The following is a 12,739-nucleotide window of genomic DNA, read 5'->3' as shown; positions in this document are numbered from 1 at the left end:
CAATTTCTCATTTTTTTCCTTTTGATAAAAATTTGCTTTTTTCTAGGTCAGAATGAATTATCTCTATGGAAAAAAATCTAAATAGGCTAATGTGATACACAGAGATGAGCTTTAAGCAGTTGAAACAATGACTGAGAGGGCTGGAGAGCATTTTAGCAATTACCCAATAAAACACTGCAATGTGTACGAGCAACGTCTGAGATACTACTGAGGTAAACGCTATGCTGTGGTGGACTCAAGAAAGTGCACCTGCAGCTTCTCAATGATGTTCTTGTAGTCAGGGCCACCCAGCGGCTCCTTGCGAGGTCGTGTCCGAGCTGAGGTCCTCCAGTCTTTGGCTGCTCGCTGCACCATGTGGCTGTGGACCTTCAGAGACAAAGTGTTGACCTGACTGTCCAGGTCGACTGGGATGGCAATGGCCCGGGCCTTAGCTGGGGAAAGAACATGGAGAGTTAGACGTCACTGTGAGTTAATTTCCTGAGTAAGACGGGCACCTCAACCCTAACTGATCCAGTAGAGCTTCTCAGCAGAGTGAAGAGCATCAGTTTCTGAATACAAACCATTAAATACAGCACTTATCTGAATAAAAACTGGCACACATTCGGGACAATCAATATGTATTATTACATCGTAATTCACATGTATTTAAAAGACTGTCTCCATTAAGGCTGGACAGCAGAGCAGGAAGACTCACCCACATCAGCCAGTGTTTTGATACAGCTTTCAATGTTAGCTTTCTGAGCCGAGCTGATCCAGGTGCAGTTGTAGATCCTGAAAGCCGACTGGAGCAGCTTGATGAAGACAGACTGGTTTGTCTGTAGAAAGAGAAGAGAGAGAGCAGGGTGGTCAATATATAGAACTGAGAGACCTCTGAAGTCCATGGGATATATCTCACATACATTTTAATTAAAGTAAAAAAAAAAAAGTTTTTTATGTCCATTATGATCATGTCTTTACAAATTCCATAATTATTTATTATGGAAACAATCACTTATTAATAAAAAGTGACTGGATATCACTAAAATGTCAATTAAATAACCAATTTAACAACAACCACCTTCTAATTAGCTAAACAATAATAAAATGAGCTGGTTCAGAAATTGTTTTGATTGTGTTCTTTTTATTAAGTTGAGATAATCATGACAGATTTTTTTTTTTAATCAAATATCAAGTTTTAGATAGAAAAGTACAAGTTGTATCTGACTATGAGAAATCACTTTCAACTAAGTTACTCATTACAAAAACACCTCTAAAGGAAGTGTGTTACTTCCAGATCACATGACCTGCTCCACAACTGTACTCAGTTGTTTATGTATACATAATATGTATACATAATATTTAGAAAATCTTTCTCTAAAAATGTTGTGTTTGGTTAAAAGCAGCCATGTTGATTTCAGGTCTGAAAACAGCAAAAATGTCAACTATGATACCCGATTTTTTTATATATTGACCCAGGGGATATTTTTTAAAGAGCATAAGTACAGAGAAACAGAAACGCCTGATAGAACAGTTCAGTTCTGTGTCTGATAGAAAACTCATCAAGCAGCTGCTCCTGGTTCAAACATGTGCAAAGAAACATGAAGGTCCTAGTGAAGGAGAAAGTCTGTTGTTGAGTGTTTCTTCTGGAAAGCAGCTAAAAGTTGCCAAAGGTACTGAATACATTTCCACATTGTGGCACATTTTGCCTGCTTGTTAGAGGTGAAAAAAAATAAGATACCTGCAGGTTGGAGTGATTGACGGAGAAGGGTGAGCTGAAGAAACCCTTCACAATGGCCATCACCGTCTCAGTCACATACTTCTCCAGAGCCAGATCGGCATGGTTACGGTCGGTGGTGGTGTTGCACACCTTAAATATATAAAATAAAATTAGAGGAAAAGCTCTGAACAAGCTCATTTTCACACCACATCTGTACCATTTTCTGAGCACATACAGACTGAGCTTCTAAGTAAGGCTTCATATAAACCTTGACACCTACACTCCCTCATTAGGAGAGAATAAGGGCTGCATGTGTGACCTTTGAATGTGACAGAGGCTTACACTGGACATGTCCACCAGGAAGTTGTCAAAGAGCCTCCAAATATGGGGGGAGGTGTAAATCTCCTTCATTTCTACCTCTGTGTCCACGTAGCAGTGGTTCACAAAGTTCACATATGCGGTTTTCACCTGGGGGACGAAAAAAATACTAAATGAGAGGCCAGATAACTTACAGATACAGTGTGAGCTAAATTATCGCCAGAGCAATTTAAAAACAGTAAAAAAAAAAAAACAAATAACTGTCTGTGCCGCTACCTCTGGTATGCAGTTCACGTCAGTGACGACTTTGACGATGTCGTCCAGCGGCAGCAGAGAGTTGCATTTCAGCTCAGTGTAGACGTTCTTTCCCTCAGTGCAGGCGGCCAGCAGCTCCACCAGCGTGTTGTGATACGCCAGAGCTCCGTCTTCATCCGTCCGCTCCCGTTCAGAGCCCATCATCTGCAGCAGCACGGAGAACGACGAGCGGTCGTTGTAGAAAACCAGCACGTCCTCACCGCCGTTCACCAGCTGGACACACGGACAGACACCCGAAGAAATGAGGTTTGAGGGGAGTGATGTTAACAAGAGCACAACAGCAATGGCATTATTTTAACTACAGTAGATTTATACTGTATTTTGGCTGCACTTTACTGGAGAACGAGACTTTAACTTGGATTTACTTTAACATGAAAAAGGAAATTAAGACAATAAAGACTGAAAGAGATGAAGTTTGAATTGAACAATCATTGAGGGCGGTCTCCATGTTGGAGAAAGCATGAACACATTTTCATTTTCAGGTATTTCTTGTTTTAGTCATCTCCTCCCACTGCAAACTAAAAGCATTATGTTTAGAATAACAGCAATCTCTCAGACACAGATTCTTTAGGTAATCAGTTACATGAATGACTGCAATATGTGAAAATAAGAGCTGAAGGAGACTTCCAGCCACTAGGATTGGATCTTTGTAAACCTGGACAGCATCAGGAAGACTTTCCATGTATTTCATATTCATTACCTGTTCTTACATTGTCTGTTCCTTCACCTTCAAAAACTCATGACCAGTATCACGGCTGTACAGCGTAAAATGAGCAGAAAATTCTCACCTCTGTCATGACTTTGTCCTGACATTTCTTCACATACTTCCCATCAGCTTTCACAATGGTTTGCAAGAACCTGAGGTACTGGACGTGTCTCCCGTGTGTTTCAATGCAGTGGACGAAATGATGGACGACGCGATCGCTGATCTCGTTGCACAGCTGGTAGTTGTTCATGAAGATGTGACGCATCGTCTCCGCTTCTAGCAACTGGTGAAAAACAGGAAGCAGGAATCTTTACAAAAATTAAAACTGAAGCAAAGAAAACTGTGCTCTGGGGTTACTGTGTGCTCTGCTAGAAAGAAGAAGTGGTTGAGACATGTAGGCAAGGGGAAAAGTAAGCAAACACATCAACACACCCCTGGAGTGAGGAAGAGGTTCAGGTGTTTATGGAGCAGGGCTTGATTCTGAGAGTTTCCTCTGCAGAAGTTCTGCAGAAACGTATGTGCCAGGGTCATGATTTCATTCATCTTCTCGTCACTCTGTGGAAGAACAGAACCAAACAAATAAAAGACGATTAGAACACCAGACAGAAAGGCATCCAGTTACTGTGCTGCATACAAATTTAAGACTTCAGTCCCCCTGGAGGTCTCATTAACAAGACCAGGATCTGTGTGCAGAGCGTGACACACTCAGTGAAGACCAGTCTGCTACTGTTATGAATTAAATGGATGCAGCATTGTTGAGTTTTTTCTGTTGCATCAGAGAGTCACAGATGACAACTTTTATAACAGGTTTATTAACATCACAGTTTGCTGACTTATTGTAATCATGTTGTTATTTACTCTCTAATTTACACTTAATTAGGCGGACGTTCGTCTTACATAGTCAGACTATTCTGCGGCACAGAGTGGCACCTCACTGTCATCCTGCTACAGGAGAATAAAAACACTCTGGCTTGTGTGTCTCTCATTAAACCAATAAAAATCGTACTGGGTGAAGTTAAGCAATGAATACTGCAACAATGCTCCCCTGAAATAGCGACAGGTAGATTGTATTGGTGGAACATTTGCACGCAGAAAAGTGATGACCGTCATTAAAATTGCAAATTCTCCAAAAAATATTAGTAGGACTGTCGAACAACACAATCCAAATCCTCCGCAAAACTTGAAATTGTCAGATAGTGCTCAGAGGTCGTTGTTCTTTCCCGCAGTGAAGGAGATTCTGAAAACAGTAACACGTAGATAGATAGCGAAGGCGGAGGATAAAGCCTCTCTGCATCTGATGAGTCAGACAAAGCAGAAGTAAAAATAGCAGTTTTTCATGGAGATTTTCAATTTCACTCAATTCAATTCAATTTTATTTATATAGTGCCAATTACAATTCAAATTGTCTCAAGATATTTAACAGAAACCATATGACTGAAACCTCAGAGCAGCCCTAAGGCGACAGTGGCAAGAAAAACACCCTTTTTAACGGGAAGAAACCTTGAACAGAACGTGGCTCATATGGGGGACACATCTGCTGCTGGCTGAGGGGTTAAGAGGTAGAGGGTGTGGGGAACAAGGAACATACAACACACATTAGGATACAAGCATGATCAGAGTAACATAGATGATACATACAAGTATAAGCTAACACTGAAACTGATTCATAGTTTACTGTTATGATGTAAGGCTCTGGCATTAAATATACTACATATATAGCTGGTAGTAAGATGCAAATAGTGTGTAGAGGAGCATATCAAGTATAGTGAAGGCAATGAAGAGTAGATAGTCTGATGATGGAGACAAGACGATTTATTGAATTAAAATTCTCCCAAGCATCTCTAACTCATACCTGAGGTTGTTCATTGTGGTCTCATAGCTGTGGAGCTGCTACTGACTGAATTTAGAGATGTTTATTTTCTGATTTTTACTTTATTTTTTAATAGCCTACGGATTAAAGGTCATTCAGTTCACCGCTGTGTGTTCCTTACGGTCTCATAGGGGATCTGCAGCAGGTCCAGAACCACAGTATGAGCTCCCATGTTCTTCAGGAGCCTCTGCTGCTGCACTCGACTCTTCTTACTGGGATAACACAGCTTACTGAGCCTCAGCAGGATCTAAGGACGAGACACAAAGATCTTATATGGACACACAACGATGAAAAAGACATTTAACAAGAAAAGCCTGGAGATGAAGACGAGCAGCTCACCTCTTTGACGATGTTGTAGTTGTTTGCCTTGTTACTGTCAATCTGAGGTTTACTGTCACCATCCTGCACTGGGCTCAGAACAACCTCCTGGGAAGACAAATGCACGATGAAAAACCAAACGCTTACTCATAAAATCCACTAAGAATTTGTGATTTAGGCCAGAAAATTAACAGGTTTTGATTTATTTCAACTACAGCTGCACAAGTCCTCCAAACTGTGTTCTCAATCTGTGCATTAAGGCTGTAATTATGAGGCATTAAAGTGTGGTGAGAAGAGCTCCTTCACTGATCCTCATCTTTGAGTCACGAAATAAAGACAATTCATGTTACAGCCCCGATAAACAAAAAAACGATGCGGGTTCTCATTCTGTCAGACATTATTATTCATTATTCCTAAGTGCTAAACTAACAAACCAGTTTGCAGTGAGTGCTTTCAATCAGCTTTGATGAACAATAACAACAAACAAAGAAGCCATTTACAGAGCAGCAGAATGACTGATGGGACGTTTCACACAAACACAGTAACTGCCTGCAGAGCTGTAGATACCGTACTAAAAAAACTCAAATGTGAAACTTTGCATTTAAATGCTGCTTTTACACACGATTTATGTTGTTTTTAAATGACAGTGCAGCACCTCCATGTTGGGCTCTTTGGCCTGTCTGACTCCCAGGTCTTCGCTGTTGTAGACTCCACTCTTCTCCACCCACAGCTCCGACTTCTCCACAGTCAGACGCAGCTGGTCCAAGTCGGCCTTGATCTGCTTGTAGTTCTCTACATCCTGCTCTGACACCAGAAGCTGGACCTGAAGCAGACAAACACGGGAGATGAAATACAAACCAGATGTAGACTTATTAAAAGAACAAATGCATGTGAAAGAATTTCGCTGCCAAGAAGTCTCTGTGCACCACTTTGGGAAAGTCAGTCCGCTGCTAAAATGAGAACTTGTGCAGGTTTTCATTCCAGCTGAGGAATCTCCCAGTGAGGTGTTTTTACAACAGTTGGCTCTTCGGAGAAAACCTCCTAATCCAAACTGATTACATCAAACAAGACAAAAATCACTTAACTCTGGAAGTGTCTAATGCCACAGTGTTCCAGCTCATCAAGTGTCAAGTGTAAGTGCAGCGCCGCTACCTGTTTAAAGGCCTGCAGCACCTCGGCCCTCTGGCTGAAGTGTTTGAAGATGAGCTGCAATGAGCCAGACACCAGCGGGGGGTAATCTTGCATGATGAGATGGATCAGAACCCGCAAAAAAGTCCGGCCGCCCTCGTCGTCTAGCTCCACCGCGCTCAACTCAGAGCTGAAATCAGACATTTCTCTGTGTGACTATTTAAAAGTGTGTTAAGACACCTGGAGTTGATAAACTTGAGCATCTTCAACTATCCATTCATCATCTATACACCGCTTAATCCTCATTAGAGTCACAAGGAGGACATCCCAGATGACCTGGGGCGAGGCAGAGGACACCCTGGACAGGTCGTTAGTTGATCACAGGGCTACACAGACAGGCAAACGTTCACACTCGCATTCACACCTGTGGGCAATTTAGAGTTTGTCTTCAACTACCTTCCTGCGAACATGCTCTCCGCTTTGGTTGTAATCTCATCGATGTCTGGTTCAGGAGCTGAAGACAAAACAAATCAAACAACACGTCAGGTAAGCATCGCAGGCTGCAGTTATTAATACAACAGCTGCATCATGTCAGAAAAGTGTCTCACGTGTCATCAGAGGCATATCAGCCAGAGAAGCAGAGCTGTCATTGATGGATTTTTCTCCAAACTCTTTTTTGTAGATGGACAATAAGTATGTGATCCTGTAATCCAACCTCACACTCAGGATGAACTGGCAGGTAAAACAGAAAGTAAACAAAATTAAATCAAACAGGCAACAAAAAAACGGAAACGACAACTAGAGCATCCAGCGGCGGTGCAAACCTGCAGGATCTCGATGATCTTCAGCTTGGTGTCCATCACCATGACGTCCTCGTTGTCCGGCAGGAAGTGTCCTTTCCCGTAGCGCAGGGACGGAGGTGTGTCAGGGAGGCTGTGCGGCACGCCTCGACTCATCACCATCTGAGTCATCATTTCTCCGACGCCGTGGATGGTTCGCAGGACGTTGTTGCCTACAAAGGAAACATTCATATTCACCCATTTTTCAATGTTTCTGTGAGTGAACGCATCATTTGTATCCGTTTGCAGTTTAAGCTTGACAACAAGCCAAAAGAAATGCCCCGAGGAAATCAAACGCTGAATGCAACAGAACTTTTTCCAGCTAAACACAAAATAAATCACTTACTGTTTTCAGTCCATTAAACATATCTAGCTTTTTCATTTGCTACTTTGTCCGCTAAGATTAAACATTTCCGGAACGGGTTTTTAATCCATTTGCAGCGTAAGAAGAGATCGATCTGCCTTTTCTTTCTTTGATCTGCAGAAAACCACTTCTTACCTCACATCTAAGTATTTACATTACTCAAAGCTGCTATTTTGGTTGTTGACTTTAGGTCTATTTCCTTCAATTTACTGAAGGCCCCATGCCTGACTATCTTCAGTTTAACAGATTTTTTTTTATGTGGTTACTATAGATTGAGTATAAAATCAGGGGTCATGGGTAACATTCATTTTTGAGTTAAAAATGCTTAAAGAAGGCGAGTCAGGTCGATTTTTGGGTCGTTTTCTTTGTGTCAATCTGTGGAGCAATGTTTGAAGTGCCATAACGTAAGAAATAATGTCATTTTGTAGGCTCATTGGTATGTACAAATGGACTTTAATGGTACAACCCTGCTGTGACAGAATCATAGTTAAACGATGGTACAAATTTGGTAAAAAAAAAATCATTTTTTTCTATAATCCAATATTCCACCAACCATAAAACTTATTTTTTTAACCCTAAGAGGCTCGTTTTTTCCCTGTGATTCAGCACCGAGTATGGTGTCAGTCAGAAGCATACATTATGACAAAAAAAAAAAAATGATTGGAGTTCCATTTTTTTAGGCATTTCTGGCCAATATTATGACAATCATTGAGCAGGTATGATGAGTGAAACAGCCCCAATAGTGATCCCAACTGGAAGAGTTACATATTATTACAGGACTGAAGGAAAACTCATGGTTTTCCATCTGATCGTGTTTCAAATAATTTTACTGATAAAGACCACATGAGCATATCAATGAGCCCACAAAAAAACCAGGAATCTAGAGAAAAGTTGCAGCACTTTTGAACAAAGATTCTACACGTTTGACTTAACATGGATGTAGAGAAAAAAATCTGACAAATATGAGATGGATAGATGTGAACTTTCTCTTTAAAATGGTGAACTGAGGTGGAATGACTCCTTTGTCTTGATCTGATCCAAAACGTTCTTCAAAAAAATAATTATTTTCATAAAAGGTCTCCATTACCCTCACAGTTTAAACAAGACGACATGGTCATCAATAGCCCCCGCCACATGTGATGTCTATGAGTCTCGATCCAAAATAGTGATCAAGGGCCATAACTCTGTTAAATATTATCGCACAGGTCTCATTTTCGAACTTGATCAAGGTGTCCATGGTGTGAAGCTACACACTAAATTTCGTAATCCTAGCTGTAATAGTTTCCGAGAAAAGCTGTTCCCTTCATCTCGGACGAACGGACGGACGGACGGACGGACGGACGGAGGCCAAACCTATATCCCCCTTTTCCACTTCGTGGAGGCGGGGGATAATAATAAACCCAACCACTTGTCTGCATTGCCTAACTCCTGCATCCACATTTCCCACCTACACAAAAATACAGATGAATCATTTCATGATCAGTTTATTGTTGCTTTTTTGAAGGCTAAAAACACAGTATGATTTGTACGTGCACTGACCAGCCTCTGGGCTCTTGTTGAGCTTGTTCATGAAGGTGAGTGGGTGCTGGACGATATCCAGGATGGCCAGCAGGGTGCGTGTGAGACGCAGCAACTCACTAAACCTATAGAAACCAAAGTAAACCAGGTTTCGAGCCAGATTCACCACCTGGAAGACATGCAATTTATTATTAACAAAAAACTCTGAAACAGTCAATTTAGAAAAACATAGATGAAGCCAAACATATGAAAAGACCAAAACGGTGCTAAAGTCATGACTGGAAAATGTGAGCGTCCATCATTTTCAGTTTATTTTACCTCTAGTGTGAGCTCATTCTTATCTTTATCTCCAAATGGAAACGGCTGGCTGACCACATCCTTCAGATATTCTTCAACAAACTCCATGGTGGCAGCAAACTTCCTCTTCATCTCCTCCCTTGAGCTGTCGGTTGACTCATACTCAAACCTGAGGAAACAATCAAATCTGCATGTGTGAGACTCACTAAATCTGCTCGTACATAACGCAGATAATCTCAAGTGCAGATGCTCACTCGTTGATGGTGATCTTGGAGGGGATCTCGGTCCAGAGGCGGGCGTATCGAACGGGAACCACGGACTCCTGGGGGTCGCGGTCCACATGCATGTGCAGCATGAGGCGGCAGAAGGAGGCTCGGAGGTTGTAGGGCAGGCAGTCGTCGAACATGCAGCGCAGGATCAGGTCCACCGGCAGCTGGCTGGTGATCTGGTTGATGGCGAGGTACTGGCGGTCCAGACACATTTTAGCAAACAGGTTGAGCTGGTACCTAGAGACGAGATGAACGAGGGGGAGACATGCTGGCTCAGGTGTTTTTTCGTCTGACAGGGGAGATTTAGCACATTGGAGAAGCTAAAAATAAGTGTGGCTCCGTCACCTGTAATAAGTGATGATGTCTGCATCCATCTTGTGGTTGCCCTTTGCGTCCTGGGCGAGGTGGCGGATGGATTTGCCATGAGGCTCCTTGTGGCTGTCAATCCAGTAGAGCCAAACCTCCTCCTCCTCCACCTCCTCCTGAAGCAGGGAGGACTCCAGGGTGGTCTCCGTGTTGGAGATAAGTCTAGGAGGGGAGAGAGCGTGACCTAAAGCAGCTACTCCACAAATTACTCACATTCTGATGTAGAGCTGCTGAAAATATCTATTTCACAAGAAGCTGGAGGAAAGCGGCGCTCTCGCATGCCGTGGGGAGTATGTGCATGTTTAAACGTGTTTAAAAATGAACAAGTGAAATATGACGGGACCAGTCAGCGTGTTTAAAATATAGATAACACAGGGTGTGACTCACTTGGTCTGGATGAGGATGTCGGCGTTGGTGGGATTCAGCATAAATTTACAGATAAGCTCCTGTGTGACGGGGATGGCGGTCTTGTTGGACACGCAGAGATCAGACAGATAATCCAGGAACCTGAGAGTCGACATGAATTAACAACATTTAACAAACGAAACCTGTAGAAAAATATACATATATGCTTATTGTAAAGCTTTCTAACGCAAAATACGGCATCAAAGTGCAAACAGTTGATAAAAATGAATCATTCAGAGACAGTGTCAAACAAGATTAATACACGTGCACTGGTCATGCATGGCATCAGGTTTTTTTCTGTATTTGCTTGTCTGACCTGGGTTCTCTGTTGCGCCTCAGCAGGCTGACAAAGGTCTCGATCTCTTTGGCTGTGATGTGTTTTTCCAGCAGCTTGCGGTTGTTGTGCAGCAGAGCGGTGATTGTGTCCTCAGCCAGAATCTCATAGCCGATCTGAGACTGCATGATGGAGAAGTTTTTGGCGATATATTCCTGCATGGCAATGAAAACAAAGGTTAAAAAAAACACATGATAGTGAGGTGAAGATGCGATAAATAGTAATGCAGACCTGTTGAGCAAGAAAACATAAAATTTATCCAAAGCTACACTTCAGAGCTGCCTGGCACGTCCACTGCCTCTTAGCCACTGTTCTTTTGGAGCTAGTTTTGGTTATTAAAGAGCTGCAGCTGGTGGATATCGTTATCAAGGATTATTATATTATATTCCATTAATTAAACTGTCAAAAATTATGACAAGCACACTTAAAACTTATCAAAGCCAAGTGAGGTTGTACATTTGCGTAGTTGACTTGACCCTCTCTCAGCAACCTCAACATTTTTCGGATTTGCAATAAAATGAAAACTAGAAAAGCGACCCATTTACATATTTTTACAGGTGAAACAAGCAAGTTTTTGGTGCATTTTACTCAATTAAAATGGACTGCACTGTGGCCACGAGTGGTAAATGTGGGATGATGATGATGAATTAAATGCCTTCGTGCATTTGGGATTTTCTTTAGTGTATTTCTTTCTCTTGCAACAGAATTGTGATGTAGTCCCAATGCGATCCTTAACTTTTCCTACAGTAATGTGTCAAAATGCTTTCCGTCTTTAGATGCTGTCTCCTTCATGGAATCAAACAAATAAGTGCGGTTACGAGCGTATGTGTCTTTTTATCTCCACTATATGGCTCTGCTAGTTTTCTATAAGTGGTATTTTTGCCTTTGAACTCAAACTGATTACTCAATTATCAAAACAGTTGCTGAATAATTTAGCAGTTTTTAACAAATATAATTAACGTATTACTGATCAAGAAGCCGTGAGTGCACATTGTAAAGAGCTAACAATAAGTGCATTCTCGTTGTTAGAAATAAAATTATTTTATTTATGCATGAAAATTTGCCATTTCTTCTTTAAACATCACTTTAATTACTGCACTTGCCATGAAATATTTCTGCTGATCCACTAAGTCAATTAAAAGTCTGTTTGAGCATCACTTTAGTGTCTCCATTAGAAGCATTATTACAGCAGTTGGGCCCCCAATAGATTTTTCCAGACCGGCTGGCAGGATCTATACCGATTCCAGTCAAAAGCCACCTGTGTCCTTAATTACCTCACATCTTGTTGCTAATGAGCACGTTAATGAGCCTGATGACAACTCAATGAGCACTCGATGTCAGACGTGTGTGGAGGCTGCTAGCTTGCCTGGTTCTTGCGATAGTCCTGCTGGGAGTGTCGCAGCACCCTGTAGCAGAGTCTCAACATGTACTTGAAGTGAGCATAGCGCTGGTCTCCCAAATCCTCCAGCCGCAGCATCGGACCATCGCCGTGATCGGCGAACGGAGCCTGCAGGATCCCAAATATCTGGAGAGCAGAAACCCACATGAAATTATGCCACCCAGATGAGCATCTACAGAGTCAGTATGTAATTGTGGGACGTTTTGTGATGTAGCTGACAGGTATCATAGTTGACATTTATGCTGTTTTCAGGCCTAAAATCAACATGGCCGCCTACAACCAAACAGCACATGGCATTTTTACAGAAACGTTCTTCTAAATATTATATATACAACTCAGGAAACATTAAATTAAAAGTCATTTATGAAGATATTGGAGTAAACCTGTTGACTACTTTATATTAAATAACTCAGAAAGCCTTAGAGTCTTGCCAGTCTTTTCTTCAGGAGGAAATGACATCATGTGGAGCAGGTCATGTGATCTGGAATTAACACACTTCTTTGAAAGGTGTTTTTGTAACGGGGAACTTAGTGGAAAGTGATACAATTTGTTATCTTCCATATTAAATTTGATATATTACCAAAAAAGAAATATCTG

At 41.7% G+C, this 12,739-nt stretch overlaps 1 protein-coding gene across 2 annotated transcripts in view; it reads right to left on the bottom strand.

Annotated features, from left to right (window-relative positions):
* Positions 1 to 12,739, bottom strand: part of itpr2 (inositol 1,4,5-trisphosphate receptor, type 2) — a 68,234-nt gene that overhangs the window by 39,770 nt on the left and 15,725 nt on the right. For both annotated transcript variants that reach the window (XM_051951996.1, XM_051951997.1), the window contains exons 15-35: positions 12,110 to 12,268; positions 10,726 to 10,898; positions 10,392 to 10,511; positions 9,984 to 10,166; positions 9,624 to 9,875; positions 9,391 to 9,538; positions 9,094 to 9,241; positions 7,176 to 7,363; positions 6,960 to 7,083; positions 6,808 to 6,865; positions 6,376 to 6,541; positions 5,879 to 6,046; positions 5,245 to 5,331; positions 5,027 to 5,152; positions 3,468 to 3,590; positions 3,118 to 3,318; positions 2,291 to 2,542; positions 2,039 to 2,164; positions 1,718 to 1,846; positions 695 to 815; positions 250 to 431 (exon numbers count right to left, since the gene is read on the bottom strand). In XM_051951996.1, the coding sequence (XP_051807956.1) occupies positions 250 to 431; positions 695 to 815; positions 1,718 to 1,846; positions 2,039 to 2,164; positions 2,291 to 2,542; positions 3,118 to 3,318; positions 3,468 to 3,590; positions 5,027 to 5,152; positions 5,245 to 5,331; positions 5,879 to 6,046; positions 6,376 to 6,541; positions 6,808 to 6,865; positions 6,960 to 7,083; positions 7,176 to 7,363; positions 9,094 to 9,241; positions 9,391 to 9,538; positions 9,624 to 9,875; positions 9,984 to 10,166; positions 10,392 to 10,511; positions 10,726 to 10,898; positions 12,110 to 12,268 (3,234 nt within the window). The remainder of the gene's footprint in view (positions 1 to 249; positions 432 to 694; positions 816 to 1,717; positions 1,847 to 2,038; positions 2,165 to 2,290; positions 2,543 to 3,117; positions 3,319 to 3,467; positions 3,591 to 5,026; positions 5,153 to 5,244; positions 5,332 to 5,878; positions 6,047 to 6,375; positions 6,542 to 6,807; positions 6,866 to 6,959; positions 7,084 to 7,175; positions 7,364 to 9,093; positions 9,242 to 9,390; positions 9,539 to 9,623; positions 9,876 to 9,983; positions 10,167 to 10,391; positions 10,512 to 10,725; positions 10,899 to 12,109; positions 12,269 to 12,739) is intronic.

Source organism: Acanthochromis polyacanthus, chromosome 8, assembly GCF_021347895.1.
Source record: "Acanthochromis polyacanthus isolate Apoly-LR-REF ecotype Palm Island chromosome 8, KAUST_Apoly_ChrSc, whole genome shotgun sequence".
In the NCBI taxonomy this organism is placed as follows: Eukaryota; Metazoa; Chordata; class Actinopteri; family Pomacentridae; genus Acanthochromis; species Acanthochromis polyacanthus.
Note: the sequence above shows the minus strand (reverse complement) of the source record. Positions and strands in the feature narration are given on the sequence as shown.